Genomic DNA, 26,997 nt, shown 5'->3' on the forward strand with positions numbered 1-26,997 from the left:
ACTTTCGAAAGGCATTCGACTCAGTTCCACACTGTTGCTTGCTACAAAAAGTGCGCGCTTACGGCCTATCTGATGACATATGTGGTTGGATAGAAAGTTTTCTAACAGACAGGGAGCAGTATGTCGTCCTGAACGGGGTGACTTCAACAGAAACAAGTGTAACTTCAGGTGTGCCCCAGGGCAGCGTAATAGGTCCACTGCTTTTTACGATTTACATAAATGATCTGGTTGATGTTATTGACAGTGGCATTATACTGTTTGCTGATGATGCTGTAGTCTACAGGAAAGTAGTATCACACGAAAGTTGTGAACAAATCAGTGAGGATTTGCAGAAAATAAATGCGTGGTGTAATGATTGGCAGTTATCTCTCAATATTGGTAAGTGTAACCTACTGCATATAACAAGGCAAAAATCCCCGTTAATGTACAAGTACAAAATAAATGCCCAGTCTTTGGAAGCGGTAACGTCCGTCAGGTATCTGGGTGTGACTACTCGAAATGATCTCAAATGGAATGATCAGATTACACAAGTAACGGGTAAGGCGAACTCTAGATTGCGGTTTATTGGTAGAATCCTGAAATGATCAAGTCCTTCAACAAAGGAAGTAGCTTACAATACGTTAGTTCGTCCAATCTTGGAGTATTGTTCGTCTGTGTGGGATGCTTACCATTTGGGTTTGTTTCAAGAGATTGAGAAGGTCCAAAGAAGAGTGGCAAGATTCGCGACTGGTACATTTAGCCATTGCGAGAGCGTTACAAATCTCATAGAAAGTTTGAAGTGGGACACTCCTGCAGATAGACGACGCGCTAAACAGAAGGGCCTGCTTACTAAATTCCGAAAGCCGATCTTCATCAAGGATGTAGAGAATATATCATTACCACCAACTTACAAACTGCGCAATGATCACCATTCAAAGATAAGAGCTCGTTCGGAGGCATTCAGGTAGTCGTTTTTCCCTCACACAATCCGCGAGTGGAACAGAGAGGGGGGAATATGACTTTGGCGCGAATTGTGCCCTCTGCCACACACCGCTTGGTGGCTAGCTGAGTATATATGTAGATGTTGATGTAGATACAGCTAATGAGTGGGGGTATCCATTTTTAACACCTAAAAGCTTGGATTCTTATTGACCTATACTAATTTGTAGCCAGAGAAAAACTACAACTTAGAACACTTGCAGTTTAGTTTCAGAACTACTTCATAATTTTGATGCATTCTCCCAAAAGATAACAGAGTTCATCCTCATCAGGATAATTAATGTTTATCATCACTTACAACCTATACACAATATAAAAGACAGCTAAATCAGTTCACTGACCTACATGACTTCTTACAGCTGGTTTCTCAACATTATCAGTTACTGACTGGGCACTGCTGAAAAAACAACTTCTAAAAATTTTCCATCAATAGCAAACAAAATATGGAAACTAGCTAGAAGTAGAGAAGAGTTAGAATGCACAGTGGCAGTTGCTTCTGTAGGGATACCTTAATTTGGATACTCACTCTGTGAGATAATTTAAAATGCAACTTCTACTACTTGTACTACTTGCACACTTTATTGTTGACATCAATTATCTCCACATTATTGATTATTACCCTCCGCACCTCACCATATTTATCATCACTCTCTCTCACAGATTTCAGAAGACATCATTATAACAATGAAAACAATAAATTTTTATTATGTAATGTAATTGGATGCATAAAATATTTACTCACCAAGCAGGAGCAGGAGAACGCACATATAAAAAAAGGTATTACATATGCAAGATTTCAGAGCCAGTGGCTCCTTATTCTGCTAAAAGAATTGAAGGGGAAGGAAGACGGCTGAAGGAAAAGAGGATATAGGAAAAGGACAGGAGAAGTTTAGGAAAAGGGGTAGAGTTGGGAAAAGTCACCCAGAGCCCGGGTTCAGGGGAGACTTGCTAGACAGAGTGAGAAGGAAGGAAGAGGTCTTTCTTTCTCATCCCATCCGTCTCCTAACCCAGAGCTCTAGGTGGCTTTTCCAAACTCTACCCCTTTTCATAAACCTCTCCAGTCCTTTTCCTACATTCCTCTTCCTTCCCCTTCTACCATTGTGCCAGGAGAAGGAGCCACTGGCTCTGAAAGCTTGCATACATAATGCCCTTTTTTATTTGTGTGTTCTCCTGCCACCACTTTGTGAGTAAATTTTTTATCTGTCCAATTACAGATTACATCATTACTTTTACTTAATACCTGACTAACCTTGGCTGTCCTCTGTGGGGTAACAGCAGGAAATAGGTCACTTCTCCACTTTAATTAATTATCGTATTCTCAGTACACACCATATTCCCCAGTAACTTTTCTCCCATTAGTCAATGCTTATCATCATCATATTAACTTATTACCACATTTTCTTCATGTGAAATGGTACATTATCAACAAGTGTGTTGAATTGTAGTTTTGTTAGGGATCTTCCTCTTACAAATAAAAGGCAGAAATGGAGAGAATGATCAAAACATATAAGATGCAGTCCATCTTACGGGGCATGGCAGAGGGTACCACCGTACCACTACCAGTCATTTCCTTTTCAGTTCCACTCGCAAATAGAACAAGGGAAAAATGATTGTCTACATGCCTCTGTAAGAGCCCTAATTTCTCATATCTTTTATCTGTGGTCCTTATGAGCAATCTATGTTGGAGGCAACAGAATCATTTTGCAGTCAGCTTCAGATGCCGGTTCTCTAAATTTTCTCAATAGTGTTCCTCGAAAAGAACGTTGCCTTCCCTCCAGGGATTACCGTTTGAGTTCGTGAAGCATCTCTGTAACATTTACATGTTGTTCGAACCTACTGGTAACAAATCTAGCAGCCAACCTCTGAATTGCTTCAATGTCCTCCTTTAATCTGACCTGGTATGGATCCCAAATGCTTGAGCAACGAAGAATGGGTCACACTAGCATCCTTTATGCAGTTTCTTTTACTGCTGAACAACACTTTTCTAAAATCTCTCAATAAACTGAAGTCGACCACTTGCCTTTTCTACTGCAATCGTGCTCATTCCATTTCATATTGCTTTGCATTGTTGCCCCCCGATATTTAAATGATGTGACTGTTTCGAGCAGGACTACTAATGCTGTATCCGAACATTACAGGTTTATTTTTCCTTACTCATCTGCTTTAACTTACATTTTTCTACATTTAGAGCAAGCTGCCATTCATCACACCAACTAGAAATTTTGTCTAAGACATCTTGTATCCTACTACAGTCATTCAACTTCAACATCTTACCATACACAATAGCATTACTTCAAACAACCGCAGATTGCTGCCCACCCTGTCTGCCAAATGATTTATATATAGAGAGAATAATAGTGGTCCTATCAAACCTCCCTGGGGCACTCCTCACAATACTCTTGTCTCTGATGAACACTAACTGTCATACTAGGTTCTATAACTTTAAAATCTTCGAGCTACTCACATATCTGTGAATCTATTCCATATGCTTGCACCTTCTTTAACAGCCTACAGTGGGGCACCATGTCAAAAGGTTTCTGGAAATCTAGAAACATGGAATCTGCCTGTTGCCCTTCATCCAAAATTTTCAGTATGCCATTTGAGCAAAGGGCAAACTGAGTTTCACGAAGTGATCCTTTCTAAAACCATGCTGATTTGTGGACATCAGCTTCTCAGTCTCAAGAAAATTTGTTACATTTGAACTGAGAATGTGGTCAAGGATTCTGCAGCAAACCAATGTTAGGGATATTGGTCTGTAATTTTGTGGGTCCATTCTTGCACTTTTTTCCTTTCACTTGGGACTTTGTGCTGGACTAGAGATTTGCAATAAATGTAAGCTAAGTAAGGGGGCAACGCCAGAGATTTCTTTGAAAAGCTGAATTGGGATTTCATCCAGACCTGGTGACTTATTTGTTTTCAACTCCTTCAGTTGATTCTCTCCACTGGGGGTGCTTATTACTATGTTGTCCATACGGGAGTTTGTTTGATGGTCCAGTGACGATATGTTTGTATGATTCTCCTATGTGAATGATTTCTTGAACTGAAATTTATAACTTTGGCTTTTGTTTTGCTATCTTCAACTGCCACATCAGACTGGTCAGCAAATTACTAGATGGTCAGCAAATGACTGGGTGGAAGTCTTAGACCCACTTAACAATTTTGCATAGAACTAGTATTTTCTCGGTATGCGTGCCAGATCTGTTGCCAAGGTATTATAGAAATAGTGGTTGTATGCTTCGTGCATAGGTCTTTTCACAGACGCACAAATCTCTACTAACCTTTGCTTGTTGTCATATGCACTTTCTCTTTTGAACTGAGAGAACAGCAGCCTCTGCTTCCTCAGCATTTTCCGAATCTTGCTATTAAACCTTGTTGGGTAATTTCCGTTCTTAATCTACTTACTAGGTACATAATAGCATTTGTACATGGCACTGAAACAAAGACTCACTCCCATCCATGTTTAAAGATCAGTGTGCCGATGGTTTCAGAAGCCCTGCAGATGTGATGTTGAGCCACAGTGGGTAGTAAAATCTTTGAGGCTCTCATGTCTGTGGTGCATGGTGCCCTAGGGACAGAAATCTTGCTCCCGTCATTGGGAACTGTTGTTGATAGGTAAGATGAAAGAAGACAGAAACAAATGTTACATGAAATCAGAATGTAAGAAAGTGCTCCGAACAGCTGGGATACTCTGAGGTTACCAAACATGCCCTGTTAGTCACAAGTCCCCAGAGATTAGTTGAAAACCGTACTAAAAAATCCAAAACTGTAATTTCATATACTACAAATAAACTCAAATATTTCCCTGAATAATTCTCTGTGTCTTCTTTGAAACAACTGCCTCAAACATTTGCTTAAAATCAAGGCGTTATAGGAATAAAGGGCTCACTTTGGCACATGATTAGATTACTGATTATTCCTTTGAGGAGCAATATTTCATTTTACTTTGGCTTAATAAAAAGTGACTTGAAATAGTAACGTTAATAAGAAAACATTTCTTAAGTAATCATTTAGCACTCTCAAAACTGAAGCTCCTGACAATGAATACAAGTTACCTTCAAAATTCTAAAACAGTGAAGTCATCACATAGAAAAGTGCAGTATAACTACTGTCATTCACTGGTTGGTCAGTTGGCTGGTTTAGTTGTGTGAGGGGACCAAAAAGTGATGTCATTTGTCCCATCGGATTAGGGGTGGATGAGGAAGGAAGTCAGCTGTGCCCTTTTGGAGGAACCACTCTGGCATTTGCATGAAACAGTTTAGGGAAATCACAGAAAACCTGAGTCAGGATGGCCGTTTGCAGGTTTGAACCGCCGTCCTCCCAGATGCGAGTCTATTGCTCTAACCATTGTGCCACCTCACAGATAGTGTCCTTCCCACTGCTCCTTACACTGGCCAAGCATTTAAATGTTCTGCCTACAAAATTAAGACTCTTAATGAATCTGAGTGAGCCTCTATCTAATGACTGTGTCACAAAACACTTCATGTAGTGAATCAAAATCCTACTGAATTTGTATTGTAGTAGAATACTGGCCATTTAAACTACAATTTCCCGGTCTGAGAGTTCGAGGGTACTGTCCAGTTGAAGATCGTTGCAGCCCATTGCAGTGCAGTGTGATGGGATCTGTGTGGTGAGCGGTGGCAGCACGACACGCATTTGAGGGCGGGCGGCAGCAGCACGGCACACCTGGGCAGCGTGGACTGTAGGCGAGTGGCATCCTCCGAGCACAGTGCGAATCTGGTGACAGCTGCTGTAATGGCACTGAGGCACGGTTTGGCCGGAGAGAGGTGGCACAGTGCTGGTCTCTGTGGGATATGCAGCTAGGCAGTGAACTGCTCAGCCACGGCAGTGACACCAGCCACACGTTTACCCATTTGTGGGCAGTGCCAGTGGGCCCAGCTATTCTCTCGGCAGGAAAGGCAGGCTGGCAGCCGGTGGGCTGTGCGAGTGGGTGACGTCTCTGGGCAGTGCCTGTGTGTGGCGAAGGCAGCAAGTGGGCCTCGCTGACTGTATACGGCATGCCCTTAGGCTTGGCAATGCTGGGGAAGCGGCGTGCAGTGGCTGGGAAACTCCAGCTGGCACCGGGTGGTAGTCTGTGACGCTGAAGTGGGTAGGCTCACACACACGTGTACAAAACACGCACATGTACATCGTGTGCTGTACAGCGAGGCTCAGCCCACCTGTGTCGCGTCTCTGCCTGTGCTTGCAGCAGATGGCAGACTTTGCTAGTTACACGACAGATTGCGCAGATGCGAACAGTATATTATATCCGTATTCTGATCTAATTTATACAGGACGTGGAGTGGAAGAGGAGTGTCAGAATGTAGACGGTGACATAAAAGAGCTAATTAAAGAAAACTTAGGATATATTCTCAATGATGGAATATAGAAAGTGCTCACCTCAGTTGGAGTTGGAGATCAGATACCAGTCTAGGAGTCTGATCAAAGAAATGGACAGAATAGGAAATGGGAGATGTGGCAGTTCGCGTTCATGTGGCCGGTGGCTGATCTTAGTAAGCAGGGCCGAGGGTAGACAGTGGGAGCTTTCTGTTCTGACTGAAGTCTAGAGTGCGAGAGAGCATTTGCTCTGCCTCAAAGCTGGAAACTGAGAGCACAAAGCGACTGTGCCCTAACCTCCGAGATCCTCCAGGGACCGCACACGTGACTCACCTCCCACATTCCCTGTTGCTTAAAACGGTGTTGTGGGTACACCAGTCTATTTAACAGACACATCAGAAAAGTGGTGTGTTGTTGAATTCAGCAACTTACACTGGACTGAACTGCTTGTGTCCTGAAAGGCAAGCTGGGATGGCATGTTGGCAATAATGGAGTTATGCTAGGGAGAGTGTTTGAAACACTTCACTGGAGCTTTTGAAATACAAATGTTTAAACCAATTTCCTGCAACATTCCTGATGACTGGCTGGTGACACTGTACACAGTCATTGCTTTAATTTCTGTTTCGTTTCATGAATTGGTGGAACTATGTTTGATACGTGATAAGACATTAGCGTAAAAAATCAATTGGATTCCTTCTGAAATGGTCAAATTAGTGCTGAAAACACTCTTTCCTCTGGTGGTGTTACAACAACAGCCATTTTGTACTTGTTTAATCACCAGTCATTCAATTCAATATTGTATTGTGTGGTTTCAGAACATCCTTTACATGAATCATCTTCAAGGAAGATACGGCCATGTTTTAATTCAGTCACCAATTTTTTATAATCATTTAGAATGTTGAAGGGACCTCTTATTAAACTTCACAAAATTATGATGTACTTCTTTTGGTAATGAGCCATACAAAAAAGCATTTTATGATGATGGGATGATATACCATTTTGTTCATTTGAATGAGTAACATCTCCTTAAATATATTCTCATTATTAAACTATGGTTCCTTACCTCTTTTCTCATTTGTTTGCTTTTGACGAATTTTCTGTGGACTTGCATTTACGGAAGTCTGCGAATGTTTCAGCAATGTTGCACCTCGTTCTCGCTGTGTTGAGAAACCGATGGATCCAGCAGATTTTCACCGTGTAGAGCAAGAACTACAACAACAGCTGCATCCCCAGTCGTCCCTTGGCGACAAGGGGTTGCAACATACACAAGGATGGTCCACTGCGTCACTAGGTATGCACAAGAGTCTCAGAAAATATAAAGTGCTTAGAAAGGAAATGCTAGTCTTTGGTAAGAGTAATGGCACCGATGGTGCTACTAGTATTCTTGAAGTCGAGTGTGCAGCCGGTCAGCAAATAAAAACAGTTTATTGGCCACAGATGTAGGATATGTGTCTTGAAACTGCATTTATTTTGGTTATCATAGGTTTTATTGGGGAATTTGACTCTCAAATATATACTTTTGACATATTTGTAGAATTAATTTCTGTGCTATTACCTCAGATAATGATATAGTTTCTTAGGCAAATAATTCACAGCTATCTCTTATGTAGCAGGAATCTCAGGATTCCTACTAGGGAAAGCAGTCAGGTGATCTACAACCTAAGATGCAACCACTGTGCTGCTTTGTGCCTGGGAATGACAGCGAACAAGCGGTCTGTCCATATGAATGGCCACCGACAGACTGTGGCCAAGTTACTGAACATGTTGCCCAAAACAACATGCTTCAGTTCAGTGACTGCTTCATAACTTGCACCATATGAATCCTTCCTACCAATACCAGTTTTTCTGAGTTGTGCAGGTGGGAACTCCACCTGTAATATATCCTAGTTTCCTATAACCCCCCTGGTCTCATCCTTCACTAGTCGTTATCCTTCTCCCACCCATCCCCTTCCCTGCTCCCACTGCAGCACTACACAGGCTCCTATTCCACCATTGCATCCATTAATCTCTTTTCCCCTCCTGTATTTCTCTCCTTCACCCTTCACCCCTATTTCAAACCTCCCAACTGCTGCCAGCAGCCCTACCCTATCTCCACCACATCCCTGCATGCTCCTACAAGCTATATTTTCCCCCAACCCTATCCTGCTAGCCCTCACCCTCAGCCCCTCCCACTCTCCTCCTCCTCTCCACCGCCTGCCGATTGCTTTCCCCGTCAGGCACAGCTGCTATATGCAGTCTGTCCTCGGCTCTCAGGGAGAGAGGTAATATGTGTGTGACTTGTGCTTGTGTGAATGTATGTGTGTTTTTTACTTTAGGAGAAGGCCTTGTGACAGAAAGTTCAAATGTATAACAGTCTTTTTGTTCCACCTGTCTGCAACTCAGTGTTTCCCGTATTTGGTGAGTAGCAGTGTATCCTTTCCATGATACTGCGGTTGTTCAGCCAATATCTCCAGGTCTCTTCCAGTTCCTACCCTCTCTAGCATTAGAATTATTACAATCATCCTGAAGTATTAGGGTACCTCATCTACCTCATGTACCTTACACCCCAGATGGAATAATTTCGTCATGGCTGGCTCTCCCAAGGATCTCAATAATTCTGATGAAACATTCAAGAGTTTCCACTTAGGTCTTTCACTACGCTATCAAATTCTTCTCGTGGTATTATATCTCCCATCTCTTGGTTACCAAGATCTCTTCTTTCTGTGATATTGTCCTCAACCTTATATAGACCCTCAGTATATTCCTTCCACTTTTCAGCTTTAACTTTCTAATGTAGTTTTTCATCTGAGCTCTTGGTGTTCATACAGTTGCTTCTCTTTTCTCCAATGCCCTCATTTTTTAGATGTCTGCATTATCTTTCACCAGTTTCATTTGCTTCATTTTTATATTTCCTCCTTTCAGCGATTAATTTCAGTATCTCCTGAGTTATCCAAGGATTTCTACTAGGCCTTCTCTTTTTACCAATGTGATCCTCTGCTGCCTTCCCTATTTCATCTCTCAAAGCTACCCATTCATTTTCTATTGTACAGTGGAACTTCACTTAACGAGCACCTCCCATAATGCACAATTCACATAACGAGCAAAACATATTGTAAAAAATGACTCACTTAATGAGTGATGTTTCACATAACGAATGATGGCAATTTAATGTGATGTCACCAGCCATTCGCACACAGCAGGGGAAACGTTCAACAGTTTCAACACTTTTGACTGTTGGCAGCACCATATGTACAACGTCTTTAGTAAGTACTGCAGTCTGGGTTGAGCACTCTCTTTGCTACCATTGTAGTGTAGCTTGTGATCACAAATTTTTCTAAAACCTGCGATCAGACAGTTTTTTTTTGTGTGCAAATTTTAATAACCGTGGTAGAAATATTCCCGAAGATAAAGCTGCAAGATTACCGTAAGAGAAAGAAAATGACCCTAGACATGAAACGTAAAATCATTGAAAAACTTGAATGTGGTGTGAGTGTTGCTGATTTAGCGTGCACATACAATCGGTCTACATCAACTCTTTGCACTGCCCTCAAGGACAACGACAAGATTCAGGAGATATATACTTCAAAGGGAGTGACAGAAGTATCTAAATAACTGTTTCGTATTCTGGACAATGTTCAAAGGTTGCTGCTTATATGGATAAATGAAAAGCAATTACAAGGTGACACTATTAATGAAAATATCGTTTGTGAGAAGGTGAGAATGATTTTCGCTGACCTCATTAAGAAGATGCCAGGATCATCAGGGGCTAAAGAAGTGTTTATGAGAAGCTGTGGGTGGCTCGAGAAGTTTAAGAGAAGAACTGACATCCACAGCATTGTGAGGCATGGCGAGGCAGCCAGCTCCGATGTGAAGGCAGCAGAGAACTTTGTCAACAACTTCAAGATGTTTGTAGATTCTGAGGATTGTCTGCTGCAACAATTTTTTTATTGTGACAAGATGGGTCTATTTTGGAAAAAGATGCCAAAGCATATCTGTATGACAACAGAGGAAGATGCATTACCTGGTCACAAGCCAGTGAAGTCGATCTCACAGTGCTATTCTGTGCCAATGCGAGCAGCAATTCGAAAATTAAATATTTGTGCCTTCTCAGGGACATATTGTAGGAAAAACTACAAAAAAGCATATGCCATATATGGATTTGTGGTTTATCTTCGCCTTGCCCCCTCAGTACAAAAGCACTGAACCCTAAAAGTACTCCACATTTGAAGAAGACAGTACTCCTTTGCTTCTTCCTTGGTCAAGGACATTTATGGTTCTAATATCCTTAGCACTGGAACCTACATGTCAATACTTCTCTTTTTCCATTATTATTTGTCTTACTAAGTTTATATTATAACTGTAAGGAACTAGTTTTGTGTCAGAAGAATTCATTGCCAACTAATAATCCAAGTTTCCTAAACTACCATGAGTAAAAAGACTTACAAAAGATATGAAAGAATGTTCCATATTACCTAAACCAGAACAGGGTTTAGAGAAATATAAAAATAAGATTAAGCACGATCTAAAAATAGTAGCACTTTAATAGCATTTAGCGCAGTTTACATTTTACCAATATAACTCTTAATCGGCTGGACTCTTTTTCTTGGAACCTGAAGAGTTGCCGTATCATCAATTTCAATAGTTCGACTTGTTCATCTTTCCCCTTCCTAGACCTGTCTCCAGTTATTATTCTCACATTATATCTGTACTCTCATCTACATCTACATCTATACTCTGCAAACACTGTGAAGTGACACATGGAGCGAGGGAAGAATGATTGTTTAAATGCTTTCATGCATGCTATAATTAATCTGGTCTTGTCCTCATGACCACTATGAGAGCGATCCTTGTGGGGTTGTAGTTATTTATCATTTAAAGCTGGTTCTTGGAACTTTGTAGGTCTGCTTTCTCAGGATAATTTTTGTCTCTCTTCAAAAGTTTGCCTCTATAGTTTCTTCAGCATCTCTATGACACTCTCCCACAGATCAGACAAACCTGTCACCATTTGTATTGACCTTCTCAGTATACCTTCAACATCCCCTGTTAGGTCTGTTTGGTATGGGTGCCGCACATTTGAGCTGTATTCTTGGATGGGTTGCATGAGTGATTTGTAAGCAAACTCCATTGTAGAGTGATAGCATGTCCCCTGTATTTATTCTACCAATAAACCAGAGTGTACCACTTGCTTTACCCACGACTGAGCCTATGTGTTGTGTTATTTCATTTCATGTCTCTAAGAAGTGTTACACCCAGGTTTTTGTATTATTTAATTGATTCCAGCTGTGACTCATTGATATTTTAGTCATAGGATACTACATTTTTTCATTATGTGAACTGCACTATTTTACATTTCTGATCATTTACATCAAGTTGCCAATTTTTGCACCACTGTGAAATCTTATCAAGATCTTACTGAATATTTATGCAGCTTTCTTCAGACAGAATTTCACTACAGATAGTCATATCATCCGCATACTGTCTGAGGTTACTATTAATATTGCCCACAAGGTCATTAATATACATCAACAGCAAGGGTCCTGACATGCCTCCCTGGACACATCCAAACTTACTTCCACATCTGTTGATGACTCTCCATCCGAGATAACTTTCTTTGTCCTCCCTGCCAAAAAGTCCTCAGTATAGTCACAAATTTCACTTGAGACCCATTCAGTCATACTTTTGGTAATAAACATAGATGTGGTGCAGAGTCAAATACTTTTCAGAAATAAAGAAATACTGCATCTGCTTGACTGCCTCGGCCCAAAGCTTTCAGTATGTAATGCGAGAAAAGTGCGAGTTGGATTTCACAGGATTACTGTCTTTGGAATCATTACTGATTGACACGGAGAAGGTCATTCTCATCTGGATACCAAATTATGTTCGAACTCAGAATATGTTCTAAGATTGTACAAGAAATTGATGTCGAAGTATCAGACGGTAGTTTTGTGGGTCACTTCTACTATCCTTCTTGTAAATGGGTGTGAGCTGTGCTTTCTACCAACTACTGGGCACTGTTTTTTGTTTGAGGGATCTACGATAGATTATAGTTAACAGAGGGGCTAATTCAACTGCAAATTCAGTATAGAATATGGTAGGGATTCCATTGGGACCTGAAGCTATGTTCAATTTTAACGATTTCAGCTGTTTCTCAACCTTCTGATGCTAACACCTATTTCACTCATCTTTTCAGTGGTACAAGGATTAAATTGAGGCAACTTTCCTAGGTTTTCCTTTGTAAAGAAATATTTGAAAATGGACTCAAACATCCTGCTTTTGCTTTGCTACCATCAATTTCATTTCCTGTCTTACCCATGAGTGACTTCTGCACTGAAGGCTTCATGGATTGCTCTGTTGACAGCCAAATATGTTTCATTTAACATCTCTGTATCTAATGCCCTGTGCTTTGTTTTCCACCTATTTCGCAGTAATCTGTTTCTTTAGAAGTTTCTTTACAGAGACTGTATACAATGGAGGATCCCCCCTATTACGAATTGTTCTGTTGGGTACATATTTATACAGTGCGTGGTCAGCTGTTCTTTTAAACTTGAGTTGTAATACCAATATAGGCTCCTGTCTTGAGTTTAAAGTTTCAAGTTCTTCACTGAGACACTGTTTGCTTTTTTTCTAGTTTGTTGGACATATAAGTCTTTTTATATATAAAATGCATGTTTGACCATTAGCTGGTTTTTTACTTAAAACCCAAATATCGACAGGTTTCAGTCATAGACCACCTTCACGGATTAGAGTTAAAACAGTTTAAGCTACAACTTCACATCTTTCATTACTTAAATAACCTCATATATAGAGCCTACCATGGATTCCAGTATAACACAGGACTTTTAAAGGCAAATATACTATAACATACATAAACAGAGCAGAAGATCTGATCTTCTCTTCAATATTGTTCTGTTTACACATGTAAGTGGTGTGATGTTGTGGCCTAAACCATTTTAACCCTAATCTGTGAAGATGGTCTGTGACTGAAACCGATCGATTTTTTTTTTTTATTTTTTTTTTTTAAAGCCAGCTGATGGTTAAACCTGCATTTTATACATTACTTGACGGCTGTTAGTAGACACCTTCCAAAAATGTTTAAATCTTTTTGTTGTTGTTGTTGTGGTCTTCAGTCCTGAGACTGGTTTGATGCAGCTCTCCATGCTACTCTATCTTGTGCAAGCTTCTTCATCTCCTGGTACTTACTGCAACCTACATTCTTCTGAATCTGCTCAGTGTATTCATCTCTTGGTCTCCCTCTACGATTTTTACCCTCAACACTGCCTTCCAATGGTAAATTTGTGATCCCATGATGCCTCAGAACATGTCCTACTAACCGGTCCCTTCTTCTTGTCAAGTTGTGCCACAAGCTCCTCTTCTCCCCAATTCTGTTCAAGTCCTTTGCTGTCTCTGACAGAATTACAATGTCATCGGCGAACCTCAAAGTTTTTATTTCTTCTCCATGGATTTTAATACCTACTCCGAATTTTTCTTTTGTTTCCTTTACTGCTTGCTCAATATACAGACTGAATAACATCGGGGAGAGGCTACAACCCTGTCTCACTCCCTTCCCAACCACTGCTTCCTTTTCATGCCCCTCGACTCTTAAAACTGCCATCTGGTTTCTGTACAAATTATAAATAGCCTTTTGCTCCATGTATTTTACCCCTGCCACCTTCAGAATTTGAAAGAGAGTATTCCAGTCCACATTGTCAAAAGCTTTCTCTAAGTCTACAAATGCTAGAAACGTAGGTTTGCCTTTCCTTAATCTTTCTTCTAAGATAAGTCATAGGGTCAGTATTGCCTCATGTGTTCCAACATTTCTGCGGAATCCAAACTGATCTTTGCCGAGGTCGGCTTCTACCAGTTTTTCCATTCGTCTGTAAAGAATTCACGTTAGTATTTTGCAGCCGTGACTTATTAAACTTATAGTTCGGTAATTTTCACATCTGTCAACACCTGCTTTCTTTGGGATTGGAATTATTATATTCTTCTTGAAGTCTGAGGGTATTTCGCCTGTCTCATACATCTTGCTCACCAGATGGTAGAGTTTTGTCAGGACTGGCTCTCCCAAGGCTGTCAGTAGATCCAATGGAATGTTGTCTACGCCCGGGGCCTTGTTTCGACTCAGGTCTTTCAGTGCTCTGTCAAACTCTTCACGCAGTATCGTATCTCCCATTTCATCTTCATCTACATCCTCTTCCATTTCCATAATATTGTCCTCAAGTACATCACCCTTGTATAGACCCTGTATATACTCCTTCCACCTTTCTGCTTTCCCTTCTTTGCATAGAACTGAGTTTCCATCTGAGCTCTTGATATTCACACAAGTGGCTCTCTTTTCTCCAAAGGTCTCTTTAATTTTCCTGTACGCAGTATCTTATCTTACCCCTAGTGAGATAAGACTCGACATCCTTACATTTGTCCTCTAGCCATCCCTGCTTAGCCATTTTGCACTTCCTATCGATCTCATTTTTGAGACGTTTTATTTGCCGTTTGTATTTCAGTAATCATTTTTTCCACCACTGTCTCATGGTCACTGACACCAGTTACAATGTGGTCATTCTCAGACAGGACAGATCTATTTGTTGTCATTATATCTAATATATTTCCAATGTGAATGGGGCTCTGAACTATCTATGTAGTTTTCAGAGAACGTTTTTATGAATGCTTTACAGGCTGTCTTATCATGCCAATTACTAACAGAACTGCAAACATCCTGGCAGATTAAAGCTGTGTGCCGGACCGAACCTCGAACTCGGGACCTTTGCCTTTCGCGGGCAAGTGCTCTACCAACTGAGCTACCCAAGCACGACTCTCGCCCTGTCCTCACAGCTTTACTTCTGCCAGTACCTCATCCCCTACCTTCCAAACTTTACAGAAGCTCTCCTGCGAACCTTGCAGCTGTGAGGACGGGGCGTGAGTCATGCTTGGGTAGCTCAGTTGGTAGAGCACTTGCCCTAGGAAAGGCATAGGTCCAGAGTTCGAGTCTCGTTCTGGCACACAGTTTTAATCTGCCAGGAAGTTTCATATCAGTGCACACTCCACTACAGAGTGAAAATCTCATTCTGGAAACATCCCCCATGCTGTGGCTAAGCCATGTCTCCGCAATATCCTTTCTTTCAGGAGTGCTAGTTCTGCAAGGTTCGCAGGAGAGCTTTTGTAAAGTTTGGAAGTTAGGAGATGAGGTACTGGCAGAAGTAAAGCAGTGAGGACAGGGCGTGAGTCGTGCTTGGGTAGCTCAGTTGGTAGAGCACTTGCCTGTGAAAGGCAGAGGTCCCGAGTTCGAGTCTCGGTCCGGCACACAGCTTTAATCTGCCAGGAAGTTTCATATCAGTGCACACTCCGCTGTAGAGTGAAAATCTCATTCTGACTAACAGAACTGTAATTTTCACAATTGATTGATGGATGATAATAGTCTCCTTTGATGATAACAGCATGATCAAGGAACTTATGTACAAGCAAACTGGTGGGTGATAGAATGATTCAATCACAATTTTATGCCCTCAGCTGATACTGAGTCTGTCCTTTCAATATATGCTTAAATTTTCCACAAAAATCTCTCTGATGTAAATTTCAGGTTTCAATCAACTTTCTGTACCTAGTTTTTTGTGAACTTGACTGCTTTTTCAGGAGTGCTTCAAACTCTGGCATTTTGTTGTGAATGCTTCAGCAGTTAACAACTGTGGGGGATTGGAAGGGGAAAGGGACATGCTTTTGTGTCTTAGACTTGGCTGTCGTTATCTGGACTGGATGGAGAGTCACCTAATCAAAAAGCTCTCGTGTGCACCCCACACACGGTCAGTCATCTGGATAGCAGCCTCTGATCCATTTAGAGGGACCATAGAGTTCCCAAACTTACAGCAAAAGACCACGGAGTCACAGCTTAGCCTGTCACAAAACCTTTGAAGTCTGTGGTTCAGTCCTTCCACTCGACTCAGAACTAGGGAGCCATGATCAGTTCTGGGGGCAATGGTGCAAATTGTGAGCTTCGTTAAAACTCTGTGTGTAAGGGTGATCTTTTCAGCCTTCTCCACCAGCTGCTGAAATAACCAGGTACAACCTCAGAGCTCAGGTGATATGCATCATTTGTTTCCAATGTGTGTCACAATCTGTGCTTGATTGCACTCTGTTCCCTCAGTGGCTGCTGGAATAGCATCTTCAACATTGTAGATCCCTAACTTTTTGCATTTGCCACCTAGTTACACAGAATAAAGCAGGTTCCCCAACCGACAGGTAAATTGAGTGCCAATAGCTCAGTTTCAGTTTCCCTGGAAGACAGCACCTTGAACCTGTTGTTTAGGTGTACACCCTAAGTCCTCCCTGGTCCCTAACCCTGTATACCCATACCTATCAGTGACATGCCACTCACAGTCAGGTAGATGGGTAATGACAGATCCTGTAATTCCTGCAGAGGAGGCAGGATTCATAGCAGAGTATAGTATTTGAGATACCTTTGGTAACTCTTGATACATGACCCTCAGGAGCTCTCCCAGCATACCTGTTTGCAGCAGCTGCCAATTGTTTGACAGTAATCAAAGTGATTTGTGATTTCCAGCTTCTCATCTCTTGTTTGAGAACAGCATTCACGGTGGGGCTGCTCTGTGGCTGGTGCATTGTTGTACAGGGCAGTAAACGAATAACATTAAACTAAGCCTGCTGATTATCTTTTAATCTGTTGAGCTAAAATATCCCTAATTCACTTTAAGAACTGAGGCAGTTAGTATACAAGATGACATTTCTGTTAGGGCAACAAAACAACCTGTGCCAAAAATTACTGGTTTCCTAACTTTTTGATGGTATAGTCACTAACAAACTCAAAAATAGCATTAACTTCTGATAAATGTAGATAATACTCTCAATACTGTCTGTCAGTATTTTGTTTCTTCACTCTACAGTATCAACTGCTTTTGTGTACTTTTGGTCCCTGGTTAAAATTAATCTCCTTTTGTCAATCCTGAGTACTCTTTCTTCACTTTTTTTCTTTGTGACCCTGGCTAAGAATGGCCACTTGTTTTGGGTAATTTAAAATTGAACGCACTCTTGACCAAACATCGTGTAAGGGGGGCTGCAGCAGGAGATGGGTAATTTGGTTGTCAGATCATTTGGGAGGATTGGATAAGCTAGGCGACAACACAGGAGCAGTAAGTGGTACTGGGTTCCGGCTAGGGACAGGGAAACTGTTCTGTATTCAGCAGTACTACATATAAGCTCAATGGAGCTAATGAATATCTACCCGTTCTTTACTTAAATTATTTTTTCATTGAAGAAAGAAATTAAGAAATTTTATTAAGAATCAAAGAGTAGTGCCTCTATTGTGTTCTATAGTTTATCTTCTTATGCTAGCATGGCAAGTGCAGTAGTGGTCTGTTCAAAGCCGTAAGGGATGAACTTCATTCAACTGTAGACTTTATTACACGGTGAATTACAAACATAGTAATTTTGTTCAGTGCTGTATCCATCTAGTTAAGTTACTGTTAACTGTAACTCATTAATTAAATTAATATTTTTTTTCTCAGAGAAGTATTTTGTTACATAACATGTCTGTTGTATTGTCATTAGTGCCAGTTTGTGACCCCTAATTCAGTTTGCTATTCAAATCTAGTCATGTTAACATGTTTGAAATTCAGTTTTAATTTAAGTGCCAATTTACATAATATTGTATTGAAAGTGCAATGCTCGGATAAAATCTTACTCTTTGAGAGGGAGTGCATTGTTTGAACTTCATGTTGAGACAAAATATTAAAAAAGAGCAGCAGCATTGAGAATAGTGCTTATGATCAGCTTATACTGTATTATGCCTCAACTTGTGTGCCAGACTTATATTCTTGTACATTTTTGTTTTGTTTATCTTATTTTATACTCTAAATCCACAGTCACAGTTTTATGTATTTTATCTTGCTGCTGGTTTGTGGAAGTCGCTATTTTGACCAAATCTGTTTTGCTTTATTTCAAAATATCTTCAGCATTTAATTTATCATCTCCTTTTCACTTCTTAGGTTTTTCCTTGCAGTCACTACTGTCAGATTTTTGTCACACACAGTACTACACTATACAGCATTTGATTACATGATTGTTATGTCGTTTTATAAATGCAAAGATAGGCTTGCACAGCCATTGTCAGTTTCCATAAAATTAAACTCTTGCTTCATATGAAGGCTATTGGCAATATGATGTCCTGAAAATGTTTTGTAGTTATGTAAAATTTTTAGCACATGAGATGCTGTCTCACACAGTCAAAACAATCAAGTATAAACTCACAGAAGGATGAATTTAGCCATGCTGCTCGTAAGTGCAAATCTTACACAATTTAATAACACAAAAACTGCTTCTTTGATGTACAGGATCAGAAACTGGTGCCAGTTCTATGAAAACAGAACTAATGAATGCACTGGCGACTTGTAAGAGACATCCTAACCAATATGATATTAAATTTTATCTTCCACAGGCAGTAGTTGTGGTAGTTTGCCAGAATGAACACTACCTACAGAACATAAATGTGTGTTCTAATTCCAATTTGAACCACAGTTGTGATGTTTTATGAATGCAAGCTTCCGTCACATCTGTTTTAGATGACAGCGATGAAGAATTCTTGCCAATGCGTGGAACAGCCATGACTGAGAGTATGCTGTCAGACGCTGGGAGTATGGATACATCTCTCTCCTCTTCTGTGAGCAGTACAAGCAGTGCCAGCAAATCCACTTCTGTCTCATCCCCTACCAGAAGGTTATGGTTTGAAATTAATGTACTAAGCAGATACTTTGATAATAAGAAATCTCATTATTTGTGCGATGGGAAATGTGTTTTGGTTTTCATATCAGTATTGTTATTCAGGATTATTTTAAAATTATAATATTATTACAACAAAATAAAAGTAGAAGAAGCTGATATTCAGCAGATAAATACACATGAATATGACTTAGTGAAACACTAACTGTCAGCACTTGGGGTTCCTTTATCTATTAAAAAAAAGAAGTAGGAAAGGGCTATAGAAAATGGTGTTATTCAGTGATTAGGCAAGAACATCACTTAGAACATCTGCTCAAGGAAGATACAATAGAACAGATTGGAAATAAAATCAGCCACTGTTGTCAAGTCTGCTATCACATGGTAAATAAGAAATCCTACTGCTTTTAACAAAATTCTATTATTGTATGTGTCAGCCTCAGATTACACGAATGGTATAACCACCAGATCCAACTTGTTAGCAAGAAAACCAGCAATGAAACTATTTGTATGACCCAAGCCAGACAAATACAATTAAAAAATTTCATTACAAGATGGTGCTCCCATTAGGCTAACTTCTCAGTATTTATTGAGTTATAGTCTCACTGTAGAGATTACTTTCGTTCTATTAATATTTTATTTTTACATCATATTTTTCAACATTTTGAATGTTTTCATGTAGTATGACTACGATTAATGTCAATTTTTTAGTTCCTTTTGTATTACTTGTTCACCAATTTTAGCAATTTCCATTGAAATACCATTTGCAGAAGTCTTTATCTCTTCATAGTTCAATTGGTCTTATGCAGATCATCTATTAAATTGTACAGTACATAGACACATATAACATGACAGGGAACTTAATTTGTAGTTTGTGAGCTAGCGCACTTTTTTGAGTTCAAGTACACACACATACACACATTTGTTTTTCTTAAACACACACAGATGCTAATCATTTGATTAGAGTACAGTACACATCAAAAATTGGGTAATACAACTTCATCGATGTAAAACTGCAGTGAATGAGAGTGGTAGGGAAGGCGAATGGCTGACTTCTTTTTATTGGGAGTATTTTGGGGAAGTCTAAAGCAGATAACATATAAAAAAACTGGTGCAACTCTTTCTGGAATACGTATTGAGTATTTAGGATTGCCATCAGGTAAGATGAAAGGAATACATTGAAGCAATTCAGGGGTGCATTGATAGATTTGTTACCGATAGGTTTGATCAGCACGCAAGTATTGTGGAGATGCTTTATAAACTGAAATGGGAATCCCTGAAGGGAAGAATACGTTCTTTATGTGAGCCATTATTGAGACAATTTAGAGAACCAGCATTTGAGGCCAACTGCAGAACAGTTCTACTGTCGCCAACGGACATTGTGGGTAAGGACCACAAAGATAAGAGGAGAGAAATTAGGGCTTGTATAGAGGCTTACAGGCAGCCATTTACCCCTCATTTTATTTGCGAGTGGAACAGGAAAGGAAACGACTAGTAGTGGTTTGTGGTATCTTTCACCATGCACCATACATAGGTTTGCGCAGCACTACAATTCATAAACATATGTGTGAATTCGCGCGCACGCCCCCCCCCCCCCCTCCCCCCACACACACACCATTACATTCGTTCATGCTTAACAGATAACTTGCTCACCCAACTTTGTGAAGGAAAGATGATTGTGGGCACGGAGGATTGGGAAAATATTTCCAATTAGGTGGCTGAACATTCATGCCATATGACTTTACTTACTTTACTTGGCTGTTGATGCTGCACGCTGTTACATATATACACTCCTGGAAATTGAAATAAGAACACCGTGAATTCATTGTCCCAGGAAGGGGAAACTTTATTGACACATTCCTGGGGTCAGATACATCACATGATCACACTGACAGAACCACAGGCACATAGACACAGGCAACAGAGCATGCACAATGTCGGCACTAGTACAGTGTATATCCACCTTTCGCAGCAATGCAGGCTGCTATTCTCCCATGGAGACGATCGTAAAGATGCTGGATGTAGTCCTGTGGAACGGCTTGCCATGCCATTTCCACCTGGCGCCTCAGTTGGACCAGCGTTCGTGCTGGACGTGCAGACCCCGTGAGACGACGCTTCATCCAGTCCCAAACATGCTCAATGGGGGACAGATCCGGATATCTTGCTGGCCAGGATAGTTGACTTACACCTTCTAGAGCACGTTGGGTGGCACGGGATACATGCGGACGTGCATTGTCCTGTTGGAACAGCAAGTTCCCTTGCCGGTCTAGGAATGGTAGAACGATGGGTTGGATGACGGTTTGGATGTACCGTGCACTATTCAGTGTCCCCTCGACGATCACCAGTGGTGTACGGCCAGTGTAGGAGATCGCTCCCCACACCATGATGCCGGGTGTTGGCCCTGTGTGCCTCGGTCGTATGCAGTCCTGATTGTGGCGCTCACCTGCACGGCGCCAAACACGCATACGACCATCATTGGCACCAAGGCAGAAGCGACTCTCATCGCTGAAGACGACACGTCTCCATTCGTCCCTCCATTCACGCCTGTCGCGACACCACTGGAGGCGGGCTGCACGATGTTGGGGCGTGAGCGGAAGACGGCCTAACGGTGTGCGGGACCGTAGCCCAGCTTCATGGAGACGGTTGCGAATGGTCCTCGCCGATACCCCAGGAGCAACAGTGTCCCTAATTTGCTGGGAAGTGGCGGTGCGGTCCCCTACGGCACTGCGTAGGATCCTACGGTCTTGGCGTGCATCCGTGCGTCGCTGCGGTCCGGTCCCAGGTCGACGGGCACATGCACCTTCCGCCGACCACTGGCGACAACATCGATGTACTGTGGAGACCTCACGCCCCACGTGTTGAGCAATTCGGCGGTACGTCCAGCCGGCCTCCCGCATGCCCACTATACACCCTCGCTCAAAGTCCGTCAACTGCACATATGGTTCACGTCCACGCTGTCGCGGCATGCTACCAGTGTTAAAGACTGCGATGGAGCTCCGTATGCCAAACTGGCTGACACTGATGGCGGCGGTGCACAAATGCTGCGCAGCTAGCGCCATTCGACGGCCAACACCGCGGTTCCTGGTGTGTCCGCTGTGCCGTGCGTGTGATCATTGCTTGTACAGCCCTCTCGCAGCGTCCGGAGCAAGTATGGTGGGTCTGACACACCGGTGTCAATGTGTTCTTTTTTCCATTTCCAGGAGTGTATATGTGCCATGCATCAGTCGGCTTCAAGTGATCAGTATCTATCCTCATTTTTGTTTATTTTTTCAAATATTTAAAGAAGTTTGTGAATTATTCCTCCTTTTTTTCCCCTGTTTCTAGTTAATGTACTATCTGCCATATTAATTGATGAAATGTGTTGTTTAAGCAATATAAGTCTCTATTGTGTTTCCTTCATATTCTTTTTTTTTTGGTGTCTTGCTTACCAAGTCTTCATTACACTTCCCTTTTCCTTAAAGACATTTCTGAATAGTTTTGTTTCATTCAAAGTATTCAGTCAGGCCGGCTGCTGTGGCCGAGCGGTTCTAGGCGCTTCAGTCCAGAACCGCGCTGCTGTTGTTTTAGTCCTTCACTTCTGATAAATGTACTATATCCCATTTGTTCATGTTGCCATGAGCTATGGTGCATTCAGTGTGGCTTAGTGTTTAGCATCACTGATTGGTGTGCTGCAGGTCACCAATTGAAACACAACAACTAGCAATTATTTATTATTTAGTATTCATCATTTTTGGAATGTTCATGAAACAATTTATTTTTGTAATGTTTGTATATTTTGGAATAGTCAGTGATTGTATAAATTCTGAAATATTCAATGTTTGTATAAGTAACTGCCCTCTCTGTCCAAGAATTCAATTCTGTTCTGGATATATGTTGGTGTCAGTGATAAATATGATTTCAGTTCTAAGTTCTATGCTTCATTGCTAACTCTGCTTTTGGATTTGGACTCGATGCCACTTCAATGTAACATTGTTTGGAGGAGAGCCCAGGTACTCAAAATATTTACAATACAGCATCTCCAATTGGGTGATGTAAAAGTCATTGACTTCATGAACAGGAACTGGAATCCAAGTGGTACATTGCTCCAAAGACTTATACATTAAGGAGACAGATGGATTCCAAAACAGCATTACCTCAGCTGCATGTGAGGCTTCCATCAGTGTTTTCCAGAGATGCTGGTTGGGAACCAACAAAATGGCTGGAAGGGGTAGACTGAGTTGCCAAATACACAGGTGGGATCTCATGATATGTTTGGCAAACGTGCACTTTTAGCTGGATGGAACAACCCAGCAGTGGTTTGGCAGATGTAAAGAGAAGCTCAATAGCTGGAATAAATTCCAGGCCAAAATGAAGAAAATGTTCAGCAACAATCAGCAGCAAGTCCCCTTAGAAGAAGAACAATTGAAGAACAGGGCTCTGTGTCATGGGGAAATGAACAGTCTTATAATGTTTGGGACCTACACCACATGATAAATCTATAGAGAACAGAAGCTGACAAAATCTCACACATGATAAAAGGTGTTGCAGAAGACATGTACCAAGCTCTTTTGGTGACAGAAGACACAATGACAGATGAATTTGTCAAGTAGTGCCAGCACATCAAGGAAATGCAATGGAAAAGAGTGGGATGAAACAGGAATGACCAACTGCCAAATGTGACTGTTACAGCACTTGTGGAAGACCACCATCCTCTCACATTGCTCATACACCAGATAGTAGGGGAAGAGATACAGCAGGGTATGGCAGCCAGAAATGTTGAACTGAGTAAACAAGAGATAGCAGCCATGAAAGTGTGTAGATCCCGTAAATCGGGACATAATAAAGAATGTTGTGGAAGAGGTGTATCAATCTTTGGCATCAGTCTATGTCACTTGTCAGATGTGCTCTGAGAATGGTATCAGCCAACTTGAAGTTATGCCACAGCTGTCAAATGCTACCAACACAAGTTCAACCAACTCCTGCACCAGAAAAACAGACATTTGGGGTACAGAGAACAACTTTGAGCACTCTTCAAGTTGTGCATCACTCCGAAGAGAGAAGACGATTATTCACTGACTATTACATCACAAGACATCGACCATCAAAACAGTCCTATTCACATCAGTTGACTGCGGACAATTATAGTCAGCATGAGAGATGAATCCCATCGTCATACCCTGGACAAGATAGCTCCCCAACTCATTGTTGCTGTTCCTCGCCACCATATGGAGATACCGACAATTCACTTAACCATTGAAATCAAGAAAACTAAACGAGGTGATCATCTGTGGAGGTGAGTCTACCACAGATGAAAATCTTCCACGGGCAACAGTTACCTGCGGACGTTCCCAAAGTGAACGAACAAAATTGATGGATAATGGTCTGCACTGACTACTTCAACCACTATGCTGTTACCAAAGCTGTGCCGACTACCTAATCTCTGGAAACTGCAAAGTTTGTTGTGGAAGACATCACTTTGCAGCACAGAGCACTTCCTGTGGTAATTTCTTATCGTGGACAAGCATTCTGGTTGAGACCAGGATAAGAGGTAATTTCAAGTTGTTACATCACCCACAGGATGACAACTGCCTATCATTCACAGATGAATGGTTCCACAGAACACTTTAATAAAACTTTGATAGATATGTTCTCAGTGTACAGGCAGATTGGGATGCAATACTACATGTTGTGACATTGCATACAACACAGCTAAGCAAAGCACCACAGGCTCAACACTGTTTGTTCCGCTCCACATAAGAAAGGCCTAAATGACAATGGAGACATTGGTTCTGTTCCAAGAGGATGACACTCAGGATGACTACATGAAACATCTCATCCCTAGGACCAAAACGCAAGACAGCTGGACACACAGGAGAAGGGCTGAGAGCAGAACAGTGTTAATCACTGGCCAGTGTAATACAGCTCAGGAGACTTGGTTTGGATTTTTGTGGCTGGTCAGAAAGTAGGACTTTGGTGTGGTAGTCGGCTCCAGTGAGAATATCTGGAACAGTGGATTACAGTTTCTTCAGGAAAGGGAACAGTGCTGTGAGCCATGGTGCACACAGTGTGGTGTAGTGTTTAGTAACACAGGTTGATGTGTTGCGGGTCGCCAGTTCAACCCTGACCTCCAGCAGTTCTTTTTTATTTAGTATTTATAGTTTCTGGAATGTTCTTGAAATAGCTTCTGTTTGTGTATTCTGCAGTATTTGATGTTTGCATAAATACCAGCATTCTGGAATATTTGATGTTTGTATAAATAGCTGCACACTTTGTCCCAGAGTTCTGTTTGTTTCTGACTGTAGATTTGTGTCAGCAATAAAATTGCTTTCAGTTCCAAGTTTTGCACTGCTCTGATGGCCCTGTCTCTGAATTTGTATTTGATTGTGTGTGCAACGTGACAACATATAACTTCTTCATTAATCCATGTTTGCATTCTCATGTTCTGAGATTTATCATCCCCAAATAGAAAGTAGAAGTAGTTGCTGGGCTGCTAAGGTACACATTGCTCTACATCTAGTCAAACTTCATGTCACAAAGTGTGGGTGCAGATATAACTTCGGCTTTTTCCATATTCTGAAGTCATTGTCTGAGCCCTCTTATTCTGTTACTTCCAGTTTTCTTCCATTTAGGTTGGGAATATTTATACTCAAGAATTTTGCATGTGGCAATAGGGACTCCAACAACCGTGGCACTCGGGCCTGCTGTGGTCAAGACTTTGTTGAGAGATTTGTGCAGTGTGAAACACTATGCTCACTGTAGTATCATGTCAGGCCAGAGGACTTCTGAATCTCTGTGTCTTGAATCAACACAACTAAGTTACATATTGATGATGTGCCAGTAGAGTCCTCAAGTCTTTAGTCAATACCATCATCTAGGTGTCTGTCATCCATTGAGTCACATATTATACAGACATCAAAAAAAGTTTTGCAACACTCCGGTTCCGAGAACTCCTGAAGATAGACATTGACTGTGGATATTGTATCACAGACACAGTCCCTTTGACTGTTCAGGGATGTCACTAAACCCACCCAAAGATGTAAACAACCATGCCTGAGCAGCACCTATTAGTTGGTGGGGGTCCGATAGCCGATCAGTTCCAGTCATTCCACCAGCAAGATGGTACACAGCTCATTTTGTCTGTAGTTCAACCATGCCTAGACGGTCAATACCGCGGTTTGATCATGTCCACATTGTTACTTTGTGCCAGGAAGGGCTCTCAACAAGGGAAGTGTCCAGGCATCTCGGAGTGAACCAAAGCGACGTTGTTCGGACATGGAGAAGATACAGAGAGACAGGAACTGTCAATGACATACATCGCTTAGGCTGCTCAAGGGCTATTTGTGCAGTGGATGACCACTACCTAAGGATTATAGCTCAGAGGAGCCCTGACAGCAACGCCACCATGTTGAATAACGCTTTTTGTGCAGCCCCAGGACGTTTTGCTATGACTCAAACTGTGCGCAATAGGCTGCATGACGCCCAACTTCACTCCTGATGTCCATGGCGAGGTCCATCTTTGCAACCACGACACCAAGCAGCACGGTACAGATGGGCTTGACAACATGCCGAATAGACTGCTAAGTATGGCATCACGTTCTTTTCACTGCTGAGTGTTGCAATATGCCTTCAACCAAACAATCGTTGGAGACGTGTTTGTAGGCAACCCAGTCAGGCTGAATGCCTTAGACACACACTTCAGTGCATGCAGCAAGGTGGATGTTCTCTGCTGTTTTGGGGTGGCATTGTGTAGGGCCGATGTACGCCGCTGGTGGTCATGGAAGGCACTGTAACAGCTATACGAGACGTGAATGGCATCCTCTGACCGATACTGCAACCATATCGGCAGCATATTGGCGAGGCATTCGTCTTCGTGGATGATGATTCATGCCACCATCATTCGCACCTTGTGAATGACTTCCTACAGGATAACGACATCACTTGACTACAGTGGCCAACATGTTCTCCAGACATGAACCCTATTGAACATGCCCGGGATGGATTGAAAAG

The 26,997-nt window shown here is 41.6% G+C and overlaps 1 protein-coding gene across 1 annotated transcript in view; it reads left to right on the plus strand.

Moving 5' to 3' along the window:
- LOC126259239 (autophagy-related protein 2 homolog A) overlaps positions 1 to 26,997 on the plus strand; it is a 471,250-nt gene that overhangs the window by 98,070 nt on the left and 346,183 nt on the right. Inside the window, exons 7-8 of the mRNA XM_049955863.1 lie at positions 7,449 to 7,603; positions 18,858 to 19,011. Coding sequence (XP_049811820.1) covers positions 7,449 to 7,603; positions 18,858 to 19,011 — 309 coding nt within the window. The remainder of the gene's footprint in view (positions 1 to 7,448; positions 7,604 to 18,857; positions 19,012 to 26,997) is intronic.

Source organism: Schistocerca nitens, chromosome 5, assembly GCF_023898315.1.
Source record: "Schistocerca nitens isolate TAMUIC-IGC-003100 chromosome 5, iqSchNite1.1, whole genome shotgun sequence".
NCBI lineage: Eukaryota > Metazoa > Arthropoda > Insecta > Orthoptera > Acrididae > Schistocerca > Schistocerca nitens.